A 25,785-nucleotide genomic window follows, 5' to 3' on the forward strand; every position below is an offset into this window, starting at 1 on the left:
TCCTTCCACTTCTTCCAAGACTCGGAGGCTGCAGATCCCTGCTGCCTGAGAGCTGCCCCTCCAGGTGAGTTCCCTAACAGCTGCCTGGGGAAGGGGGAGGCTGTCTGCAGAGTTCTCCCACCCCACCCAATCTAGCACCCCTTGTATTCCTGAATGCAATGGGCTTGGCCCCTAATGTCAGACATAAAAACCTTCATCAGTTTAAATATACACGGAAATATGCTGGACATACAGCGATGTAATATTAAATTGACCACTAGCAGGAGCTAAACACATATGGAACGGGGGGGGGGGGAGAGTCCTAAAGCCACAGGAACACACAAGTGACATTAATGAGAATTCCAAAGAGCCCACCGACTGAACCACGCAGCCACCAATTCTTGAAATGCCGTGGCTGCTTAACATATAGCTTCTTTGGACAAACCATCACTTGCTTTCAACCCTGTGAAATCGTTGATCTTTACCAAAAAGGGAGTCAAAGAAATATAATGCCCATGGGTGTGTATTTCCCCAGTAAATAGCTGTATGAACAGGAAGGATCACAGTCATTTTGCCACGCTGTGATGTTTCCCCAGGCAAAACGCATCAAGAAAAAATATTGATGACTTAATCAACAATTTTAAGAACATTTATATATCAGTGCACATTAAAAATCCAGCACTTGATGTCACAGTGAAATATAAAGCAGCAGATTCAAGTCCTAGAACCGCACAGCCGCCATGCTGGAGCAACAGCCGCCATGCGAGAGTCTTCTGGTTTGGAAAGCCACCCTCTTGTTCTTCTGACTTCTGTGGAGCAACAATCAGTGTTTGCTTGGCCATAAAAGCGTCAGCTGAGTTTAATTCACACTGGTTTACAGGGATTATTTCGACAAGACGGACACATTATGAATTTGCGATCTAGATGACCATTAAAAGATTAAACTAGATTTCTGTTTTAAATAGACGAGGCTATAAAAAAGATAGTGCTCTTTTATCTTGAACAAAATAAAAAGAACCATGGGCACTGCTGCAATGTATGGCTTGCCCTCCTTAGGCTTAACCTTTCTGCCACGACAGAACCTGTTAGCAATCAACCTGCTCTCCGTTCCTAGCTAGGAGTAGGCCTGCAGGAAGCTGTACTGCAAATTAAACGTAAAGGAGGAGTTGGCGGTCTGTGCAGATCCCAAACCTTTCAGCTTTTTTCTTCCGTGGCTAAGAAAAGACCTCGCTGTGCTGCTGAGTTACCCGAATGAACGTCGTTCTCCGACTAAGCTCCTTGAGTTTGGCAGCTCCCACGTATGTGCAGGTGGATCGTAGCCCTCCGAGGATATCGCGGACGGTGTCTTCTACGTCCCCCTTGTAAGGCACTTCGACCGTTTTACCCTCAGAAGCTCTACAAATAAAAATGGGTTTATTTGCGCTGGCAGGAAACGGAGGACATAAAGTAGCCCCCAGAAGGAGGTTTTTATACCCCGCTTTTCTCTACCTGAAGGAGTCTCAAAGCGGCTTACAATCGCCTTCCCTTCCTCTCTCCACAAGAGACACCCTGTGAGGGAGGGGAGGCTGAGAGAGCTCTGAGAGAAGTGTGACTGGTCACCCAGCATGCCTCATGTGGAGGAGGAGTGAAACGTGGATCACTCACGTGGATCAGACACGTTTTGATAGAAATACAGATGGGGCTGATGGACCCAACATCCAAGGGTAAGTTACTATGCCCTGAATTTCCCATAGGATCTCACAGAAACCAGAGGAAGCTGCCGGGTGTTTAATACCTGTTTCAAACTGATTGTAAACACTCCTTGGTGCAGTGGTTAGGAGTGCGGACTTCTAATCTGGGGAACCAGGTTTGATTCCCCGCTCCTCCTCCACATACAGCCAGCTGGGTGACCTTGGGCTCGCCACAGCACTGATAAAACCGAGCAGTAATATCAGGGCCCTCTCAGATTCACCTCCCTCACAGGGTGTCTGTTGTGGGGAGAGGAAAGGGAAGGTGAATGTAAGCCGCTTTGAGACTCCTTTGGGTAGAGAAAAGTGGCATATAAGAACCAACTCTTCTTCATTTTACATCTGGAATTGGGATCACAATTTTGAAGGCTTTCGCGGGGGGCTAAGAAAAACCCGGCCAGTATGCTGACAGCACTCAAAACCATTTTAACAGGCTCACCCAGTGCCAGATCGCCACCCAAACCACCAAGACCAGGGGTCAGTGATGTAGGAGAAGTCACCGAGGCATGACTTGTGTCCATTCCCTCCCAGACCAGCACAAGGATCAACTGAGTCAAAGATGAATCCATCAGATCTTCCCAGACCTGTGCCTTGCCCCAAGACTTTCTGGCCACACATCACCATCTGCGCCGTGTGTGTGTATGTATGCACACGTGCCTTAGCCCCAAAGGGCAACCTGCCCCTGCTATTAAGACTGTGTACTTTTGGTTTTCTTAAAGACAACCAAAGTACCGTTAATGTATTTGTCGGCAGAATCTAAATTTGCAAAGAGTATGGCAGCACCAGGCTGCTTAAAAGAATAAAATAGTTTAATTACGAGAAACAACCTTGTATGGAACGAAAGAAGAGGGAGATTCCTAACTGTCTTAACTAACTGTTCTGTTCATTCAGTATATTCTGCCCGCTGTGGAGGTAAACAGGGACGTATATTAAAGGAGCAGGAAATCTCAGGGCACTAGATAATCTGTAAATATTAGGAAGTTTCCAGTCTAGCTATGCTAAATTCACCTCTGGTGCCCTCTGCAGGACATTCTCCATATTCTGTTTAATCATGCACACTGCAAATCTCACATATCCCAACAGTTTTTACAGGTAGGAAAAGATTCTCATGGAAAACAGAAAAAACAGCTGCACCAAGCAAGCCAGAAACAATACCCCAAAACTTGGGCACACAAGTCCATGGAAATCAGTCGTTCAATTATGCCTAATCCTGTTCTTGAATTGCATCGTTTGTACGTTGTTCACATTTCCTGAACTGGTTACAAGTCAGGGCAGGTGGTCCGTGATGCAGGGACATGCTGACATTTTGTGATGCATGGGGGGGGGGGGGGAGAAGAGACTGCTGTCCCTCTTTCCTGCCAGCGACAAGATTCACAAATCAAATGATTTGGAAATGCAGAAGTGGGTTTATGGTGAAAGGAGAACAGAGTCAGTACCTGTACTCAGCAACGCCTCCTGCGTGCTTCTTCATAGCTGTGTCAGAGCTCATCCCATAGAAGAGCTTCACTTTCTTGCCATTCTTCTCTATGACCTCTCCAGCACATTGATCATGTCCGGCAAACATTCCTCCAAGCATGACAAAATCGGCTCCAGCTCCTGTAAGTAGCAAGCAGAAAGAGTTCTAGGGTGAGGATGCATCGGAGGAGCAATCCCAGGAGAGCACAGTGGTAAAAAGATTATTCTTGCCAATGCAAGATCCATCAAGATCCATCAATAACACTTCCTGTAACAGAATGAAGTATCTGAATAAATGTGCAGGCACACAGTTATGGCCAAACAACATCTTCTGTCCCAGTCTAGAGCTCCCCTGCTTCAGTGGTGTGCTCTGCAATTCTGCACGTTCTAGGCATGCAAGAACCCAGATTGGATTGGGGCCATGAAGAGAGGGGACTTAAGACACCCCTCCACACACACACACACATTGCAGCATTCTCCCAACTTGAGAGGGTGCTCTACCCCGCTGGTGGTCACACACGTACTGATATGCTTCATGCATTTACACAGTGGGGCACCTGGGCCTACCTGGGCTGTTCCACCTGGGGAAAGTGGTGCATGGGACATATAAGCCCCCTTTTTCTCAGCATACTGCGGTCCTGATTCAGTGTGGGCCCCACACACCCAAGGAGCACAGCGCTCTCCTCTTTGCTGAACCCAGGGACATCCCCAGGGAAAAAACCCATTTGTAGTTGGGCCCTCACAAAGAAAGAGTGTGTGATTTCAACACATATCTCCTTCTATTCCTTCACAACCAACACTTAAGCAGCCAGGCTGGCTTCTCTCCCTCTTGTTCTGGATGCAAATATTAGATGAGAAACTAAACAAGGGAACCAGATGCTGCTCCTCTGGCCCCTCCTGGAATTACTAATCCAAGCGAGTGCCACATATATATATACCCACCCTTTGCAAGATAAAGCATGGGGGGGGGGGGTTATCAGCACGGCCAGACAACCAGGAAAGGAACAGGGAAATAGCATGTGTGAACTTGGCCCCAAATGATGCTTCTGACCTCCAAGGATAGGAGTACGTGTCTTAGTGTCATCCTAAACTGAGTTACATCCATCTAAACCCATTTCCTTTGGTGAATTTACAGGGGTGTAGCTCTGTTCAGGACTGCACTGTTAAGGCTGGAAAATGTTCTCACAGCACAGACCAGATTAAGACTAGAAATAAGAACTGGTTTTAAACTCTGCTTTTTGATACACAAAGAAGTCTCAAAGTGGTTTACAATCATCAAACCCTACTCTCATCACACCCTGTGAAGTAGGCAGGGCTGAGAGAGCTGTGACAGAACCACTCTGTGATAACAGCTCTAACAGGACTGTGACTAGCCAAGGTCACCCTGTTAGCTGCATGTGGAGGAAAAGGAGGGAACCAAACCTGTCTCTCCAGATTAGAGTCCATTGTGCTTTAAACACTACATCAAGCTGGTGCTCAACACTGATCAAATTACAGTTCTTCTAGCAATGGCAGATTAATACCAGTCTATAATTTAAGTTCTGGTCTGTCTCCTTTTGTTCTCTGCTAGATCTTTTAAGAGGCTGAATGATCCAGGACAGGATCTGTCTTTCTACAAATTTCAGATGATACAGTTTCCCTTGCATGTAGACCCAATGAGATTAAAATCGGGTATTCAAGCAAGCAAAATATTAGAAAGAAAAACAGTGAAACCCTTTGAAGCACTTTCCTGTTTGTTTAAATTCTAGAAAAACAGTTACGGGGAGGGGTGTGTGTGTGTGTGTGTTTTTCTAGTAGCCAGATCCCATCCTCACCCCCTGCCTGCAAAGAACGTACTGAAAGCTTAAAATAGTCTCCCAATTATTGCTTTAGGAAAATGAGAAATGTCAGCATTGGGAAAGAACAATGAAGGATATGTGTGTGTGCTTGTGTGGCAGAAGTGAGTATTTTAACTAGACTGGTATTTCAACTAGACTGAGGTGTTGGTTTTGACCTTTTTGACCATTCACGGTCCGGGCCCGGTGTATCTAAGGAACCACCTCTCCGAGTATGTCCCCCAAAGAGCATGCACTCTTCTGGTTCCAACAGGCTGGTGGTCCCCAGCCCACAATAGGTGCGCCTGGCCTCAACCTTTTTGACCTTGGCTCCTCTCTGGTGAAATGAACTCCAGGAGGAGACAAGGGCCCAGTTGAAGCTTACTCAGTTCTGCAGGGCCTGTAAAATGGAGCTATTCCACCAGGCATTTGGTTGAGGCTGCCAGAAACATCCAAGAACGCCTCCCTCCCCCCTTCCAAACACTCTCTCCTGGACCATCTAGTTCTGGCAACTAATGGATGGAGCTATGTGGGTGAGATTGGAAGTATGGGATGCCAATTTTTAGAGAATCTATAGAGCTGTTTTTAACTATGTTGGTTTTATTTGATGTACACTGCCCTGAGATGGGTGGGCTGAGAGGGGTGGTCCTATAAATCCAATTATAAATAAATGAATAAGATTATAAACTAGTATTTTGGTGGCCAAATGCCTCCTCTGAATTCATAATATAACATGGGGGGGGGGAGAGACCCATCCTCCCCTTCTCTCACTGAGCCAAGCCTGGCCCACGGGCTCTCTGGGCTGTGCTGCTGCCACCACTGGGTCTGGCATGGCCCTTTACAGCCCTCTTGCTCACCCTAGCTTGAACTCCCGCCGGGCCGAGCATGGAGCTCTGGGCTGAATTGCTGCTGCTGGATCCAGCACGGCTCTGGAGCTCCTCCAGCAGCTGGACTTCAGTGGGTTTTCTGTGCTTGATTTTAATTTGGAGGCAAACACCCTAATATATTTCTGTTCAGATTTAAGATTTTTCAGCAAACTTAGGAGGTCTCCCGAGTTCGCAGAAATTTTTCTTTTAGCATCTATGGCCCTAATCTGCTGATTTAGGTATCCGCATCTGGAGCCAAAGATTGCACACAGTATATGCAACTTGCATCTCAGTGCCAGCCACTCTGTGTTGGTGGGTTGGTTTGGAGTGCTGTCCCTGGAAAAAGCATTTCCAATACCTCTGTATCTCCACCTCCACCCACCCCATCATTTCACTTCAGCTTCTATAGGTTTCTGATGTTTTTGGATGGATAGCATCCTGACTAGCCACATCAGCTCACGTAACTTTAAAATGAGACTGAACTGCTTCTATGGAAGTCTCTCAGCATTCAGCTTGCCCATCGCAGAATCAAACCATCTTCAGAGCCAGAAGAGTTAACGCTGCCACATTTTAGAGTTCCGGAACCCAAAGCCAGCTCTGATTTCTTTTGGGCAGAAGAACAAACTAGTCTGCACCAACATTCCTAGCAAGCTCCTCCCGCTGAGGTACCTCCCCCTACCTGATTTTATTTGGACAGCAAATGCTCCATGAGAAAAGTGGTTCATGCTCCCCCAAACCAAGCAGCATATGGTACTCACCAAAAGCTTTGGCCACATCTCCTGGGCAGCTGCAACCCCCGTCCTAGAAAAACAAGGAAAGAAGAAGGCACTAAGGTCATATTTAGTGCTGCCCAAACTAACTGTAGCCAGAAATGGCATAAAGGAATTCAATATCAATAGAACTTTACACCATTCCCATTATTATGCCAGAGTAGGATAAGGGTTAATCAGTTGCACTGGGATTTGGTGAGACCTGGACCATTTCTGCACCGGGAACTTTGCTTGCTTTGCTCCCATGCAGGAGCACAAATCTGAGGCGGACAAGGTGTACCAGGCAAAATGATCCCCTGTGCGGGAGCTGGAAGAGGCGGTGCAACCTGCCCCAACTCAAACTCCAGCCTGCAGCCCCACGGGAAGCCTCCAGTATGGAAACATTCCTGGGGTAGAAGCCCCTGGAGGGGAAGAGAGGGAGAAAGCAGAGATCCAAGCAACCCCGCACCCTCTCTGGTAGCTGCCACCACTCCTGATCTGCCCCAAGCCCTAAGAGTCCAGGGGCAGCTCTTAAGCCTGTCTAGGGACTAAAAGCAAGGTGTCTCCAACCCAGTCCAGAGAACTCAGAGCAAAGACACTAAGGGATATTTTCCTGGAGCGCATTCAACAATCAGACAAAAGATTAAAAACTGATATTTGATAAGGGGCACAATACACAAGTTATATTAGTACATAAAATAACAAAGGTATTTAGTATCATTATCTATAATACTTAATGCTCACAAGCAAGAAGTTTTTAAAGAACCGTCCAGAGTCCAAGAGTATAAGCAAAGTTCCAAATAAACAGAGTGGTCAGACCCAAGGATCCAAGAGGAATAAAACTCCACAAAATAAGTGGGGTTGATACAGGGGAAGAGTGAGGGGTAAGGCAATTGACGTAGGTAAAAGATGGATGCCTATGACACCTTCCCATATAAGATTCCTTAACAAAGTCCAATGTTACAGTTTGTATTCATCTAAGTGACCATTTATAATAAATCTTTAACTGCTCCTAGCGGAGTGGATAAAATAAAGCCGTAAGGGCCCCGAGGGTGGGCCCTGTCCGGGATGAGGAAGGGAGCCGATAGGCCCCTTCCCCCGGACTGACAATCGGGACCCACGTAGAGAAAATGGGCTCTTCCAGCTCCAAGCTGCTATCTGAGTTCCCTAGGCAGCAGGTGGAGAGCCTGCTGCTGCACCCTTTAAATTCACCCTCATGGTGGCTCCCTGTTGGGAAGTAGTTTGGTCTGTACACCGGAAGTGGTTACCTGTTGCGTTCTGTGATTTGCTTGGCTGCATAGTGCCCTCCCCTTTATTCCAGGGGTGGCTGAACTGCGAATCTCCAGATGTCTTTGGACTACAATTAGCATGAGCCCCTGGCAACACCGTGCAAGCAGGAACTCATGGTAATTTGAGTCCATAGACATCAGGAGATTCACCATTTGGCCATCCCTGCTTTATTTCCTAGACAGGGATCCAGTTCCCTTGAGTTCTGAGCCCTCTTTCTACTGCTGCCCCTAAGGCAACAGACTTAAAGGCCCCTAGAGTTCGCTTCCTGCCTTGCAACTCTGCTTGTTGGTGGAGCCAAGGTCCCTTCCCAAACTAGCATTCATGCGTGCGAGAGAGTCACAGAGAGACTCTTAAAGGCTGGAAAAGGGTGGCCCAATTTCACTGGGTCTGTGACTGTCCCCGGGGCCCGACCCTTCACTATTGGGGACTGTGGTAATGTTGACACACCTGAAACATAAACACCAGCCGGGCTCCAGGCACTGTGTGGCCCACTGGAGAGCCAGAGGAGAAAACCTTCCTTTCTGCTTCACTGCTCCAGCTCTCTGAAGAGCCAATATCTGCCGATGAAGATCTAATTGGGTATGCTGATTAAAATACTTGACTGCTGTAATATTTGACTACCTAAAAGAAGACGATGACAAAGAGCTGTTTTTTTGTACCCCACTTTTTAACAACCCTAAGGAGTCCCAAGGAGGCCTACAATCTCCTTCCTCTTCTTTCCCTACAACAAGCACCTTGTGAGGTAGGGGAGGCTGAGAAAGCTCTGAGAGAACTGTGACTGGCCCAAGGTCACTCAGCAGGCCTCCTGTGTCTCAAAGTAGCTGAATGTCACTTACCCTTCCTCTCCCCAGAACAGGCACCTTCTGAGGCAGGTGGGCTGAGAGGGAACTGTAACTGTCTTCCAACAGGCCTCATGTGTCAGTGGCTTACAATCACCTACCCCTCCTCTCCCCACAACAGACACCCTGTGTGGTAGGTGGGGTTGAGAGGTCATGCAGCTGGCTGCATGTGAAGGGAGAGTGGGGAATCAAACCTTGGTCTGCAAGATTAGAGGCTGCTTCTCTTAACCACTACACCAGACAGCTCTGGTGAGGAAGCTGCTATCAGGCAGGAATGAACTGCTAGGCAGCAGAAATTCCCAGTCCCAATTCCCAATTCTGCTAGACAGCAGAAAGACCTCTCTCCCAGGTGTAATCAAGGGGAAGTTCTGATTCATCTGTCCAGGTACAGAATTCAAATTAATTCCTCTGAAAAACTCCCAAGTCCTTTTCAGCTGTCACTGGAGTTCAGAAAAAATTGCATAAAGGATTTTCCTGATTTGTTTCGGATTTATTTATTTTTATTTTTCTACATTTTTGTTAAAGTTCACCTGTGCGTATTGCAGAGTCTATTCAGCGCCGTACTTACTGAAATGATGTGGCCGTTCAGTCCGTGGGCGGAATCTGCACACTCAATTACCGCACTCAGCTGCGGATAGCCTACACCCGTTTTAATCCGAGTGGTGCACACAGAGCCTGGTCAGGAAAAACAAATGGACAGGCAGATGAAACAAGACTCACACCAGTGACAGTGACCACGGAACTTTAAAAACACCTTGCAATGGTTCATCAGATAAAATCAGATAAAACAGGCAAGGTCTTGAGGAATGGGCTTGCTAATGAACTCCACCCAGACACAAGAAAAGCATCCCACCCCAGCTCAATAGTATTCCAGTAGCTGTAGAAGAACTGTTTTTTGTACCCTGCTTCTTACTGCCCAAGAAGTCTCAAACCATCTTACAATCTCCTTACTTCCTTATTCCCACATCAGACACCCTGTGAGGTAGGTGGGATTGAGAGAACTTTGAGAGAACCGTGACTAGCCCAGGGTTACCCAGCAGGCCTCATGTGTCTCAAAGCGACTTACAATCACCTTCCCTTCCTCTCTCCACAGCAGACACTCTGTGAGGTAAGAGGGCTGAGAGTGACTGAGAGTGCCCAAGGTCGCCCAGTTAGCTGCCTGTGGAAGAGTGAGGAATAAAACCCAGTTCTCTAGATTAGAGGCTGCTACAGCACACCAGCTCTTCGCTCTCCTCTCCACTGGTTAGCCTTAGTGCTGATCGGTGTCAACCCTCTGACTCAGAATTTAAGACTGGGAACCTGATCAGCATTAATCACCCCATTAAAACCAATGATGATACGCAGCTAAAAAGCATAAGGGAATTCACTTGAAAGAGAAAGAATGCTCTCTGGAAAACTGTTCCTGATCTCTTAGCCCAGGTTGACAACGCAGGAATGTTAAACCCCACAGACAGACAGTATGTCTAGCTTACAAAAAACTCATGTTTGTTTCCACGCTCAAAAAGACAGGATAGCCAAATTCTTCTCGAGGCAGGCATAGAACTGAGGCACCTGCCAATACCTTCCTTGATGTAAGTAAGTACATGCATTGTTGCAGTCTTTCAGACCAGACTGTGCCTAGTGATGCTCCCTATGTTTTTTTAGGAAGTTAATAGCATGGTTTTGGTGACAGCAGCCATCCAAGTGTTTGTCTTAGTCTCTCTCACCTCTTTCCCTACCCAATGTAATTTTTAATTATCCCTCATCTCCCTGGCATGTGGGCTGTCTCTGAAGGAGTAGCTCCACCTCCTGAGGCAGCCATTTTGTGGTGGCGCCCATTTTGTGATGGTGTGTCAGAATTCCAAATGTACCCAACAGGCTCCTAAACAGACTGGAGTGGGAGCCAATCTGGCAGATATGTAACAAATAAATGTGAATAATTAAAGGATAAGGGCTTGCATTCAGCCCTCAGGAGCCTTGAGCTACCCCAATGACGTTGACAGCTTTTGCCCTTTACTAACCTTTTAATAAGGGACAAAAGTGTTACCTCCATATCATTCTAAGGACGCATGAGCAAGTGGCTGCTGCATTTAAATATAGCCCCTTTACAATCCACCCGAAACCAGCTTACCTGGTCCAATTCCCACTTTAATAATATCTGCTCCAGCCAGAATAAGTTCTTCCACCATCTCTCCTGTCACTACATTACCTGCCTGAAAACAGAGAATGACATCATTAATGACTGCAGGGAAAGTGAAATAAACCATTAGGCCGTTTTTCTACTCTCTTCATCTTTGTCAAAAAGTCCCAATCGCTTATGCTTTTTCTCATGGTAACCTTGGCTACCTGAACATTCTGAGGTGCATTTCTTAAGCGCCAGAACTTTGAACCTGGACTTTGACTTGCAGCCAGTGTGCCGTGCATGCCCTGTGTATGGACATCTTTACTAGGGTGTCCTGGAGCCCAAGAAAATAAGCAGTGCTCAAGACTCCAGATCAGGTTGAAATGATGCTCTATGTTCCTGAACTCATAGACTACAGAATGTTTGTTTTGAGAAACCCAAACGGATCAGCCTACAATTCCCCGAAGACCATATTTTGTTTTTAAAGTAAGTCCTTTCCATAGCCACAGATCCCTTCTTTTCATTCCCCTCCCTCCACTCCATTTATTGTATCCAGAATAGGGGTGATCACTTCATCAATTCTGTATCAGATGCATGCAAGGGAGAGAATAGCTCATTTACAGTGGCTTGACCAAAGCTACCTTGAGACTAGATCAAGCTTTCTCAACCAGGGCTTTGTGAAACCCTGCGGTTTCTTAATGGCCCTGGAAGGGTTTCCCAAATGGATGGGACTTAATTAATTTTTGATATATTTTTTTAATTTGTTAAGCATTTATTAAGGCAGCAGACATGCAGTCTGAAGCTCTGCCCATGAGGTTGGGAGTTCAATCCCAGCAGCCAGCTAAAGGTAGACTCAACCTTCCATCCTTCTGAGGTAGGTAAAATGAGTACCCAGCTTGCTGGGGGGTAAACGGTAATGACTGGGGAAGGCACTGGCAAGGCCACCCCCATATTGAGTCTGCCATGAAAACGCTAGAGGGCGTCACCCCAAGGGTCAGGCATGACCCGGTGCTTGCACAGGGGATACCTTTACCTTACCTTATAACCATATATGGTCAGAATCAGAACCAATCTGCCCTTCCCAAAATGGCCAATGGAGCTAGTGCAAAAGGCAGGGGCTCCAGGTGGGCGTGTACACAGTTATGCTTCCCAATCATATTCTGCATGATTGTGCCACTTCTGGGGTTTCTAAAAGCCTGAAGAATGTTTCAGGGGTTTCTCAACGGTAAAAAAGTTGAGAAAGACTGGACTAGATGGTCCACTGGGGAGACTAGACTTCAACCAAAGAGATTTCCAATTATATACAAGCTCCACTATATCGGCTTCTCTGGGCCAGTCAAGACTGATCCAGTGTGCCTTCCTGCAAACAGGTAACAGCAGTGTGAGAGCATTCGAAGACATTTTCAGTGATGTATCACAGTGCGGTAGAATAAACTCCCTCTGTATATCAAGAAGTTCCTTATACTATAGCTCTTTCAAAGGCTTTGTAAAGCAAAATTATTTAGAAGGGTGTGATGGCCAAATGATGCCTCAGGTTTTCCTCCATTCATCACACCCCCAACAATGGTGACCAAGCAGTTTGGTTTTTGGAATGTTTCTGATGGTTCAATGAGGCCACATACAAAAATAACTGGGCCAGTAACCTGCCACGGTCATAGATGGGACATGGGGAGTAGAGATGGGCACGAGCCTAGAAATTCCGGTTCAGCCCAAGATAGCCCCTGAACCACCCTGAACAGGAATTTCCCTGAACTGGGCAGTTCAGATCTGCTCCCAAACTGAACCCTGAGCTGAGCCAGAATTGTCCCCCAGATGCCAGTCCAGATCCCCTTTCTCCTAGCCACAGCCTGACTGGCAACCATTTAAACCCTACAACTGACAGGTAGAGCCTGGAATGCTGAGAATAATTAACTGAGATGGAAAACAACAGCAGGGTCTCAGTTAACTCCTCACACCATTCCACAATTAAGGATACGTCTGCCCACGGATCTCCAAATTTGACATTTATTTCCTTTACTATGTTTTCCCCTGGAATTAAAAAAAAAGGTAAAGGTATCCCCTGCGCAAGCACCGGATCATGTCTGGCTCTTGGGATGATGCCCTCTAGCGTTTTCATGGCAGACTCAATACGGGGTGGTTTGCCAGTGCCTTCCCCGGTCATTACCGTCTTACCCCCCAGCAAGCTGGGTACTCATTTTACCAACCTCGGAAGGATGGAAGGCTGAGTCAACCTTGAGCCGGCTGCCGGGATTGAACTCCCAGCCTCATGGTCAGAGCTTCAGACAGCATGTCAGCTGCCTTACCACCCTGTGCCACAAGAGGCTCATCCCCTGGAATTAAACCCAAACAAATGGTAACCATATAAACCAAGCTTGTTTATTCCTCTTTGGTCCTTCAACCTGTTAAACGTTTTCGTTATGCTGTATGCTAATTCACTGCTCACACTCTACCTATAGGTATGGCCAGGTCGCAAAGACATTCCTGAGAAACATCTAAGTTGGCAGCTCATCTAACTGGAATGACTGTGCATACTTATAGATGTTTTCCAGATTGGTGTTTTCTTTTTTAACCTAACCCTGTAACCCAATGTGAGTCTGTCTAGAGAAAGGTAGGCTAAAGTGCCATCTCAGCTATGAGATCACTGGGTGACCTCATGAAGGATTTATTAGTGAATGCTTTGGAGTTTACAATATATGAGCAAGGCTGTTAATAACAGGACATTTTGGAAGGCATTAATTCATAGGATCACCATAAGTTGGAAATAACTTGGGGGCACTCAACGAATGTCGGAACATGCAAGATCTGCAGTGTGCATGACTGGGCAGAATGTTGTCCTGCAGGGGGCGCTGGAGGATAGATGTATTTCGCAAAGTTAGATTAGGAATTTCCTGATTGTTGTCAAACAGTCTGCAGGGTCCTGACTGGCTCCTTGGAGGCTTACTGCCTTTTTGTGTATACTTCCTCCCAGCTTGCCTCCAGAACAGCAGTTGACAGAAGAATTGTAGCTAGCTAGTTAGGTTGTTTCTCTTCATAAATAAAAACTATTTTATTCTTTAAGGAGCCTGGTGTTTCACTCTCTCTGTGTATTCAAGCTCTAGCAACAACAAACACACGCCATTTCCCTTGCCAACCTGAAACTGCTTTGAAACTCGTTTTGGTTTTTGCTTGTAAAAAAGCTTTGTGATACAACAAAAGAAGACTGCTGATGAATAATGCAATCAACAGCACACAGATAGGCTTGCTGCATCATAGCTCTTCTCTCCTCCTAATCTAGGCTCCCCACCTGTTAAATGGGGGTGACAGCAACTCATGTTGTTTCTTTAACAATAAGTGGAAGGAGGTCAGTGATGGAGACATAATGGAGCACAATCACTGGAATCAACAAAATCTATCAAGAAATTACAAGCCCATTCCCCACACACACCCCGAAATTGCTCTCATCATACTTACCATGATAGTGTGATTTGGGAACCTGGCATGTACAGATTTCACAAACTCCACAAAATGTTCTGAGTAACCATTGGCCACATCCAAACAAATGTATTTGATAAGTGGAATGGCTTCTATGACTTTTGTCAGTTTCTCAAAGTCAGCCACTCCACTGCCCGAGCTCACAGCTACATGCTGGAAAGAAAGAACAATAGGTAACCGCTGACATCCAAGAGGTTAAAGAGTATTGTCTATTTGCAGAATAAATATATTCGAGGCTATCTCATACAAACATCAAGCTGGAATGAAAAAAAAGACACAGGATTTTTCTGCATTCGCATTATCCTCGCTTGTAATTTCCTGTTTCTTCCGGGGTTGTTTTGCTTCCCCTAGTGGTCGATTCAATACTGCATCTCCTTATGCTTGGCATATCTCCCAGCAAATTTAAACTACAGGTTTTTATGCTGGACATAAGCCAATATAATATCAAATCAACCACTAGGGGTAGCAAGACACATGTGAAACGGAGGGAAGGAGCCCTAAAGAAAAAATAAGTTACAAGTAAGAAAACTCAGGATGTGGAAATGCCCAGGGAGAGAGCAGTTATTTTTGAAAAACCAATACAGAAAAACCAAGACACAAGAAGTTAGGACAGGGCATGTTTGAAATTGTGGGTTTAAAACCACTCCTGGCTATCCTGTTTTGGACAATGCAAGACTAATCCTTTCCTCCAGAGCAGTCAGAATTAATAGGTCGATATACCATTTTCTTCAAAAGCAAGTTGCCAACGTTGCAACAGCATCACTGCTGGCACACACTAGAAGTGGGACCATTGTGTTGCTGGTAACATGGGAGATGCTCTTGTATTGGGGCAAAGAGCATCCCATGTTGCCAGGAACTCGATGATGTCACTTCTGGTGTGCGCTGGAAGTGATGCTGCTGCATCATTGGTGACAGAGGCCAAGACCTCAGTTTGCTTCTGGTAGGTTTTCTGCCCCCATCCCCACACACACACACACACACACACACACACACACACATATATATAATTTGTTAAACACTGGGTGATATGACCATATATAGTCATGCCAACCTGCTCTTCCCCTCCCAAAATAGCCAATGATGGGCCTGGAGGGGGTGGGAAGGGGAGGGGCCCTGGGAGGTGGGGGAGTGTGTACGCAGCTATGCTTCCCAATAATATTCTGCATGATCGCACCACTTCTGGGCTTTCTCTGAGCCTGAAGCACATTTCAGGGGTTTCTCAACAGTAAAAATATTGAGAAAGGCTGTTTTAACAGATCAGTCCTTGCTTATTTAATTGCTGGTTCCTGTTCTTAAAATAAAGCCCAGTACCCCTTTGATGAAACAATCAGCTCATTATTTCCTGGGAGAAGAAATCCATGCCAATAGAGGCTGAACATCCAGCTCGCATGGAGATAAGGTAGTCAGCCATAAGACTAGTCTAGTGGCATCTTAAAGGCTAATGAGATTGATTCCAGTGGGAGCTTTCATGATTCAGGGCCTACTTCTTCTGATGCTATGGAGAGGCAATTGCTGTTGAGCCAGGAACTGGAACAGATTTAGTTATTGTACATAATGGATGATAAGAGAGGTCAGCAGTTCCAGCTACCACCATGCAACACTCTTTGGAAAAAGGTATAAAAAAGGCTGCTGTGTTTTCGCAAGCCAGCAGGGAATAGCCAACCTTCGATTAGCTACAAGGAAGAACAGATATGCCTGGCATTGTTCCTGGCTGTACTATGGATCTTTTCTGAAAGCTCAAAAAAAAAAGAAGTTAAAAAATACTCCCTGTCCATTTTCTATTACAGCAGCTCAGAAATATTTCTGCTTTCCTGTGTTCCAGAGAGATTTTCATACACTGTCACATATGTGGGCTTATTACAAATGTTTGTTCACCAAACTTGTATTGACTTAAACAGTCACGTATTGATCCACTATAGCATTTCCTGATCCTGTTCCCCAAATTCCTGAAATCCAATCATCATTATTAATTTCACCGGCAACATTCTGTTCAAAATCTCCCACCTTTTCTTTCAGAATGTTCCGTAAGAGACATTCAAACTCACTTAAATCAGAAGCTTTGTTAACACTTTGTTAACCAAGACTGCCTGGTGTAGTGGTTAAGAGCGGTGGTCTCTAATCTGGAGAACCAGGTTTGATTCTTGAATTCTCCACATGCAGCCAGCTGGTTGACCTTGGCCCAGACACAGTACTGTTAGAGCTGTTCTCAAAGAGCAGTTCTGTCAAGAGCTCTTTCAGCCCCACCTACCTCACAGAATCACAGAATTGGAAGAGACATCCTGGGTCATCTAGTCCAACCCCCTGCACTATGCAGGGCACTCACAACCCTCTCGCTCATCCACTCTAACCTGCCACGCCCTTGAGCCTTCACAGAATCAGCCTCTCCGTCAGATGGCTATCCAGCCTCTGTTTAAAAATTTCCAAAGATGGAGAACCCACCACCTCCCAAGGAAGCCTGTTCCACTGAGAAACCGCTCTAACTGTCAGGAACGTCTTCTGGCTGTTTAGACGGAATTTCTTGTGAATTAATTTCATCCCTTTGTTTCCGGTCCGTCCCCCCAGGGTGTCTTATTGTGGACGAAGGGAAGGGGATTGTAAGCTCCTTTAAGACACATGAGTCCTTCTGGGTGACTCTGGGCCAATCACAGTTCTCTCAGAGCTCTCTCAGCCTCACCCACCTCACAGGGTGTCCGTTGTAGGGAGAGGAAGCAAAGGCTATTGTAAGGCACTTTGAGACTCCTTCAAATAGTAAAAAGCAGAGTACTCCTCTTCTCCAGATTTGCTACATTCCATACTGTGTTTTTACAACAACAAAAGTTTATGAAAATATTTGTAAGCTGCCTTTCCCTGCCCAGTTGAGCCCAAAACATATATTTATTTAGATTTTTATACTGCCCTTCCATATGGCTCTGGGTGGTTCACAAAGAGTATCACAGGGTAATTACATAGAACTTTGTAACAAATATAACAAATATAACAATCATAATGTAACATGTTTGGTCATGGAAGGGGGTGTCTGAGGAGGGACCAGCGGATGTTTTATGGTCGGTCAGTCTCAAGCAAATGCCTAGTGGAGGAGCTCCCTTTTGCAGGCCCTGTGGAATTGTGGGAGTTCCACATACCAGACACCAAGCACAAAATTATTACACAACCAGAAAGCTGTCCCCTCACTTGCAACCAATACCATATTACCAATACCCAGTGTACCTGAGGGATCGTCTCCCCGCCTATGCCCCCAAAAGAGCTCTATGCTTCACTGCCACCAACCAGCTAAGAATCCCTGGCCCTAAAGGTCCGCCTGATCCCAACCGGAGCCAGAGCATTCTCTGTTCTGGCCCCCACCTGGTGGAACGAGCTCCCGGAGATCAGGGCCCTGACGGAGCTTAAACAGTTCCGCAGGGCCTGCAAAAAGGAGCTCTTCCGCCAGGCATTTGGTTGAGACCAGACGCAATCAACAGCGACTGAAAGGCCCCTGCTCCCCCCCTGCCCCCCCTCAGAATTTCACCAACATGCTCTGGACCTGTTTGTATTGTTGCATTGTTGTATTGTCTATATTATTTATACTGTTACATTGTTATACGGTTGCAACCATTAGTTATTATTGTAAAGTTATTCACGTGTTTATAGATTGTTTTATGTATTGTTGTTTGTTCTTATGTAAACCGCCCTGAGGGTGGTATATAAATATAATAAATAAATATAATAATAAATAAATATCCCTGAATCCCACAAAATGCACAGATGAAGCACTGGATTAACTCTAGGTAAAGCATACCTCGAGGCATTCCGGGTGACTGCTTGCAAACAGCTTCCACTCTTCCAGGGAGTAATGCTTGTGTATGGCGGTAAACATGGCATGCTAAAAATAAACAAGCACACCAGTGTGATTCTCATACTATGTCCTGTCTCAATAACCAAGCTAGTAGCAAGTGAGTAGAGTACAGAAGTGGGCTTGGCAGTACATCAACAGGGCACTCAGCCCAGCACCAAGCTGCTGGAAGCCAACTGGGAAGGGTGGTCTATTAAAATAATTATTATATTATAAGCCACTCCCAGGCAACTGCGACTCAGGAACCAAAAGTATGGCCAAAGACAACTACCAGAAAGATATCTCCTGCAGCTGCTCAGTATTTTAGGAGGGGGGGGGGATATTTTTTCAATATTGCTCAGATAGTCATCCAACCTTGGTTATAGGCTAAATGTGAGACACAAGCCACTATGAGCCAGTTGCCACTGAGAGCATGTCCTGACATTTGGGTTAGTTTCATTTATGCATAATAAAGTTGTATGATACAGCTATTCATCTCCTTAATGTTGTTGTTTTTAAATTTCTAGTTAATGCTGCTGAAGAAAGTCATGAAACAGGCTTTGTTATACCGGAATCCTGTTCACCATGCATGATAGAGAATTTCTCCTTCGGTTTCCAAGGATTGGACAATAAACAGGACTTAGAAGTTTTGATTTATATATTATTGCATACATCTATGAATAAACAAGCTATTTTGCCAAATACTTATGACACCTGTTTTCTCATAGGGTGAGATGCTGTGGGGCAAACCCAGCAGAAAGTATGGCCACAGTTCTGGTGCAACTCCACCCCCACGAGGGCTGGCTCAATAGTTACACTAAGTCCCCCAGAAGGGGCAGCCTGGGCCCACTCTGTAGGAAACACACACACACACACACACCCAAAGTCAAGGAGGCAGCTACAGACCCTAAAACAGCACCATGTACAAGGCTTGATAGCCCACTTACTCTTTGGTGTTGCTGCAAGACATTAAGCATTGCCTTCCTTGTGTCTCTGGACTCTTCACAGACCACCATCCAACAGGAGGAAAGAAAGACCAAGGTGGGCTCCAAGACCCCACCAAGGGCCACAGTGACAAGAGTGTTTTCAGCAACCCTGCTGTGGGAGTGGCCACCTCCCTTGTTCTGACTGAGTTCATGAACCACCAACCTGTCGTGGCTGTACCCTAATCTGTGATTGGTGGTTTGCCACTGGGTTGGAATGGGCTCTGGCACACTTGCCTCTGTTATGTATTTCCCCCCTCTGCGGAGCAGACCCAGGATACTGACCAGTAGCAACTCTGCCTCACCACCGCTGACAATGCGCTGGCATGGGGGCGGGGGGGTCTTAGGACTGGGCTGTAAGTGGGTCATTTTTTAAAATCTTGCAGATGCTCTTTTCCATGCAGAAGAGAATGAAAAGCACTCACCTTAGTCATAACCTGTGCCATTTCAAAAGTGCCCACAGAATCCATGTTTGCCACTATAATAGGAATTCCTGTGTAAGTCTCCTTGGAGTTACGGAATGCGAAGGTACGCATAAGATCTACCTGTAAAAATAAAGTAGTGGCAGTTCATGTTTCAACCTGACATACCAAACTATCATACGCTATTCAACAACAAAACCAAACTCCGTTACAGATGCACTTAAGTTACAAGGCTAGATAAATGTAAAACAGTAATATTTAACAATCAAAAACTGAATGATTCTTGAATGAACAACTGACAAATGGAAGTGTAATTCTGGACAGTCTTTGTTATAAGGAGGTTTGGAATCCAATTTCTGCTCCATAAATCTAGCGCCAACCTCCCAACTCAAGAACCAAACGAAAGACAGTCAGCAAACTTGGTTTTGTATTTGCTCAGCAAATCAGGGTTTGCAAACCAGAATCAAACTGTGGTTTGTAAAATCCCACTAGAAGAAGAATAGGTTTTTATACCCTGCTCTTCTCTATCTTAAGGAGTCTCAAAGTGGCTTACAATCGCCTTCCTTTCCCCTCCCCACAGCAGGCACCTTGTGAGGCAAGTGGGACTGAGAGCATTCTGAGATAACTATAATCCCCCAAGAGTACTAAGGTCTTTGGACCAACATCTGTTCAAGGTACCCCGCCCAAAAAGAGGTGAAGTTGGCCTTGACCAGGGCCAGGGCTTTTTTGACCATGGCACCAGCCTGGTGGGATGCACTTCCAAGAGAGATCAGGGCCCTGTGGGACCTAATTCAGTTCTGCAGGGCCTGTAAAATGGAGCTATTCCACCAGGCTTATGGTCAAGGCTTAACATATAATCCACCAATAAAAGCCGACCTCAGATCTGGAGGACTGAGTTGGAAGATCAGCTCCTTAAAAAAACAACCCTCAGGAAATTTTAGCTGGTGGTATCAAGAAAATTATAAACTTTTAAAGATTTTTAACTGTACATTTTAAATAGAGTTACCTATCCAGAGCGATGTGGAAGGGCGGGATATAAATAAAATTTTAATATATTATTATTATGACTGGCCCAAGGTCACTCAGCAGGCTTCAGGTGAAGGACTGTTAAAATCAAACCCCTTTGATGAATGTCTTCCACTCTTCCCCAAAGAAGCCCACTTGACCTCAAGCAGGGTCAGAGCTTTCTCCATTCTGGCCCCCACCTGGTGGAACGAGCTCCCAGAGGAGATCAGGGCCCTGATGGAACCCAAACAGTTCTGCAGGGCCTGCAAAAGGGAGCTCCTCCACAAGACATTTGGTTGAGGTTGACCCAGACCATCGCTTCCAATTGGCCCCCAAGCCCCCCCCCACTACGACTGACACTAATCAGCCTAACGCACTGGGTCCCAGTAAGAGTTGAGCTGAGACTCCTTTGCAGTTCTATCATATTATTATTGCTGTTATCATGTTGGGGTTATTGTTGTTGTACGGTTGGTTATTGCTGTTGTCACATGTGTTACCCCATGTTATCTGTATCTGTTTCCTGTTCCCTGTAAACCGCCCTGAGCCTTCGGGGGAGGGTGGTATATAAATATAAATAAATAAACAAACAAACAAACAAACAAATAAATAAATCACTACCCCACCCTGTCAAGAATGAGGCCATATATCTAATTTGCTGTCATTTGACTATGGGCTAAAAGTAAGGTGTGACACCATCAACTCACAATTGACTCATGGTGACCCCCATGAAGTCCTGCCTCCTGGGGTTTTCAAGGCAAGTGATCACCTTCAAAGCCCTACACAGTCTGGGACCTTCGTACCTGTGGGATCACCTCTTCCCTTATGTCCCCAAAAGGAGACTAAGATCCAGTGATTAAAAGTCACTCAACATCCTCAGCTGCAAAGAAATTAAACTGGCCTCAACCAGGGCCAGAGTCTTTTTGGTCCAGGCCCCAGGTACAAAGACATCAAGGCCCTGTGGGACTTACGGCAGTTTCACAGGGCCTGCAAAATGGAGCTGTTCCCGAGGCTGGAAGCAATATTGAATTCTGGCCTCCCTGCTCAAAACACCAGTCAACTTACCACCAAATTCTTAAATTATGTTTACATCACTAATTTATGATTTTAATCGTATGATATTTAATGTGTTGTATATTTTATTGTATGTATGTATGTATGTATGTATGTAGTTACCCAATCTGAATTCTTGTGGAAAGGTGGGCTATAATTTTTAAAATATATATTACTACTACTACTACTACTACTACTACTACTACTACTACCACCACCACGACCATTACTACTGAAAGGTGGGAAGATGTTAGAAAGAAACTTCAGTTCATAAGGAGTGATCCCCCTGTGACACGAAGTTCATTCTACAGAATGCTACTAATCATACTAAATTCCCTGTTGGACATTTCCTATATATATACAGCAGCCATGTTTTAAGATAAAGATCATTCTTTTTAAAATTAGTGTCCCTTTAAAATAAATGGTCTCTCATAAAATAAGCAAGGACTGTTCCCTTTGACATTTAAATGAATATTAAATTCTATTTATACTGTCTACTGGGAAATGCCAAAGGCCATCTGCATTTATAAATACAGTTGCTTCCCAACAAGCTGAAAAATTATCAGAAAGTTTCTTTTTCAACAGTTATTTTGCTTTACATGAATTAACACATTAGTTTACCCCCAAGGAAGCAGCATACTCACTAAAGGTAAAGGAATTCATTGATTTATACTAAATTGTCCTGTTTCCGTTTACTTGAACTCTCTAGGTAAATTCCTACACCTCTCGGCTTACTGGTATCATGCTCAAAAGAGCAACTTCACTAAACCACAGGGACTGCCTCCCCAAATGGAGAACTAGCTTCCTTCCTTCCTTCCTTCCTTCCTTCCTTCCTTCCTTCCTTCCTTCCTTCCTTCCTTCCCTCCCTCCTTCCTATTTTTTTATTTATTTATTTATTTATTTATTTGTTTGTTTGTTTGTTTGTTTATTTACTTATGGTGGTTTACATAAAATGTAGAAAACAGTACACGGAACTGAGTTTTTCATAACCTCAACAATAATATTAACATTAAAAACTCTAACATTGTTGACAATAACAATGCAAACAGGTCCAGAGCAGAATGCATGAGTGGATTTCTGGGAGGGAACAGGGGGCCTGTAGATGTTGCTGGTTCACTTGGTCTCAACCAAATGCCAAGTGCCTTTATTCCTGAAATAAATATGATCGGGGGAAGGGGACGATTTAAAGCATGCAGCCCAATCATATACACAAAAAAGATAAGTCTTGTATTTAAAACCAACAGTATAAAACTTCTACTTAAAAACATAGCAGCATCCAAGAGCCCACAAATGAAATTGTCCAATAGAAACAAGTATTGTCAGACCTACATAAAAACAAATGAAAGGCCTGCTGGACCATTTCCACACTGGAGGCTTCAGGCCGGCCTGCAGGGGAGCATTTGTCCGCCTTAGATTTGTGCTCCCACATGGGAGCCGGGGCAGCAAAGTTCCCAGTGCGGAAATGGTCCTGGTAGAATTCCAGGGCACAGATTCCCAAGCCCACGCTGTTCTACTTGCGTGTAACTGCCACTTCATCCATTTAAGTGTACACCATCCTTAGAAGCATTTCAAATAGGGTGCATATTACATTTTAGGTGAACATAACACATGTCTTATGAATACACTTTTAAAATACGTTTGTGCCCCAATTGCAAGCGAACTCTAAGGAAATGTTAACGAAAGCCAAAGTGTTTTGGATCGAAAGCAAGCTTTCCAATAGAACATTTCCTCACAAATGGTTTAGGCCCTGAAGCATGAAATGCAGGGAAGGCTTCTGCTTTTGAGTGCGGTTCCCAAGGTGACCTGCAGGTCATAGGTTAATAGAGACTTGCAGGCCTGTTAGGTTAATGGATGTTATACAAACAAGGCATTTTAGCAAATCCAGCTGGGCTTATACTTGAGAATAATTCAACAGTACTAATGGCTGCCAGCCAACCAGGGGACAGGCGTCTCTAAATAGCCTACTCATATGAGCAACAGTTGGGATGATTATGCAGTTACACCACAACCAACCAGATTTCAGATATCTGCATAAGATTGGAGGGGGGGATCTGCACTTTTAACATCCGGACAGCTAAATTCTCTACAAATTTGTGGCTAGCTGGAAGGAATTCTTCCTTTGCGTACATCCTCTCTCCTTGTTCCCAGAGAACCGACTTTATTGCAAGCTTCAGAAGTACCCATTCATCATCCAGCGGCCCCTACTAACAAAAGGAAAACAGGAGGGTTCTCTTATTTGGCTGCCCTGCCACAAAACTGCGGCGGTTTCTCTCTGGGCTCCCCCCGTCCTGTCTTGCGCATGGCCTCGCCTTGTCCTCACACAACCGGATCACTTTCCTGTCCGGGGCTTGTAACCGGAGCCCTTCGCAGCCCGGGCCTGACCCCACGCCGCCTGCTCTCCCGCGCCCCCCAAACGCAGCCCCCAAGCGCTCCTCTTTCGGCTTGCAAAAATAAGGGCGGCCCGCAGGAGAGGCACCTGCCTCCAGGCCCAGGGGAAGGAAGAAACCCGGCCGCCCGCAGATCCCCTGGGGAGCTGGTGGAACGGATGCCAGCCTCCCGGTGCGGGCGGGGAATCCCCCGGAATTCCAGCTCCTCGCCGGCCAACAGAGAAAAGGGGGGTTCTTTGGAGGGCGGGCTCTGTGGCGCTGCCCCCCCCCCCGCGGAGGTCCCTGGCCTCCCCTGGTCCCATGCCAAGCGGGGGCTGGCAACCACCTCACACACCCCCACACCCCCACCCCACGCGTGGGTGGCGACCCTCGGAGTTCGCCAAGGGCACGGCCGGCGCTGCGCGGGGGCGCGCCTCAACAGGTAGCGAGGCAGGCATGCGGGCTCGGCGCTCGCCCCCACCTCGGCGCGGCTCTTGAGGCTGCTGCGCTTGGGTCGCAGCAAGACGTCTTTAAAGTCCAGCTTGAGGTCTGCGTCCACGCGCGGCATCGCGACGCTCCGGCTCCTCCGCCGGCTGCCCTGCCGCGGTGGGGGTGGGTAGGTGCCGGCGGCCGGGCCAGCAGCAGCAGCAGCAGCAGCCCCCGAAGCGCGCTCCCGGGGCCCGGCGAGTCTTTATAGGGCGCGCGGCGGCGGTGGCGGCACGCGGGCGCCTCCCAGCCCCATGGCTTCCTTCGGCGGGGGCCGCCGGCGAACAAGGGCACGGGGGAGGCGGGGAGAGCTCCTGCCTGCGCGCCACTACGCCACTGCAGCTCCGCGGGGGCCAGCCGGCGCCACTGCAGCACAACGGTCCGGCGTTGGAGCCGCGCAACGGGAAGGGGAGGGCGGAGGAAGCCAGCCAGCCAGCCGGCCGGCCGCGGCGCCCGGGGCAAGAGGAGCCGGAGCGCGGAGCAGGAAGGGCGCGCCAAGGGCACAGGGCCACCGTGTCGCCTCCACGCCAGCTGCGCACCCTTCGCCATTGCTGCCCCAGGGCAAACGCCTCTCCTCTCTGCGGGCAGGGTTGCCAGCTCTGGGGCGGGAAGCAGCTGGAGACTTTGAGGGTAGGGAGGGACCTCGGTGGAGTAGGATGCTATGGAGTCCATCCTCCAAAGCAGCCCTGTTCTCCAGGGGAACTGGCCTCTGTCGCCTGGAGATGAGTTATAATTCAGGGGATCCTCAGGTCCGACCGGGAGGCTGGCATCCCTAAGTCCACCCTCCGAAGCAGCCCTTTTCTCCAGGGGAACTGGTCTCTGTCACCTGGGGTTAGACCATAGTTCCAGGGGATCCCCAGGACCCACCTGAAGGTTGGCATCTCTACTTGCCAACATCAGCCTGGGGATCTCATGAAGATGGGGCAGGGCTGTATGGGGAAGACTCCGCCCTAGAATCTGTGGTCCTCTGAAGCTGCCATGTTCTTCAGAGGACCCTCTGTACCCTGGAGGTCAGTTGCAATTTTGGGAGTAATTCAGACGCCCTCCGTTTTATCTCTTCTCCATTTTCTTTGCTGTCATTCTTGTGCATTAACTCTTCAGGGGAGCTCCCCCACCCTGTTCTTTTAATTGCTTTTCCATCCTTTTGTTATGAAACTCTGCTTTTGTCATTAAAAATCCGGAATCCTCCCTGGGCACTGGTGCGCGCATGCGCACATGCATATGTGTGTCTGCAGTAGACTTCCCAGCCTCCACGTGGCACCTGCAGAACTCCCACGATTGAATTTAACCTCCAGGTGACCAAATTCAGTTCCCCCGGTGAAATGGCTGCTCTGGAGACCCTTAAGAGGCCCTATAGAGAGTAACGTCAAATAA

General features: G+C 46.7%; 1 protein-coding gene across 1 annotated transcript; it reads right to left on the reverse strand.

Annotated features, from left to right (window-relative positions):
• Positions 1-612: 612 nt before the first annotated feature.
• GMPR (guanosine monophosphate reductase) lies at positions 613-24,802 on the reverse strand. The gene is made up of 9 exons (XM_077353272.1): positions 24,407-24,802; positions 19,508-19,627; positions 18,067-18,150; positions 14,271-14,444; positions 10,830-10,911; positions 9,288-9,394; positions 6,600-6,642; positions 3,143-3,302; positions 613-1,374 (listed from the first exon to the last, which is right to left on the reverse strand). The coding sequence occupies exons 1-9, from the start codon at positions 24,491-24,493 to the stop codon at positions 1,194-1,196; spliced, it is 1,038 nt and encodes a 345-aa protein (XP_077209387.1). The 5' UTR covers positions 24,494-24,802; the 3' UTR covers positions 613-1,193.
• Positions 24,803-25,785: the final 983 nt, after the last annotated feature.

This window comes from Paroedura picta, chromosome 9 (assembly GCF_049243985.1).
Source record: "Paroedura picta isolate Pp20150507F chromosome 9, Ppicta_v3.0, whole genome shotgun sequence".
Lineage (NCBI taxonomy): Eukaryota > Metazoa > Chordata > Lepidosauria > Squamata > Gekkonidae > Paroedura > Paroedura picta.

Coding starts and splice junctions, on each gene's coding strand:
- GMPR (XM_077353272.1), bottom strand. CDS start 24,493: ATGCCGCGCGTGGACGCAGACCTCAAGCTGGACTTTAAAGACGTCTTG. Junction 19,628..24,406: donor GCCTCAAGAGCCGCGCCGAG/GTGGGGGCGAGC, acceptor TTATTTTTACAG/GTAGATCTTATGCGTACCTT. Junction 3,303..6,599: donor AGATGTGGCCAAAGCTTTTG/GTGAGTACCATA, acceptor TGCTACTTACAG/GAGCTGGAGCCGATTTTGTC.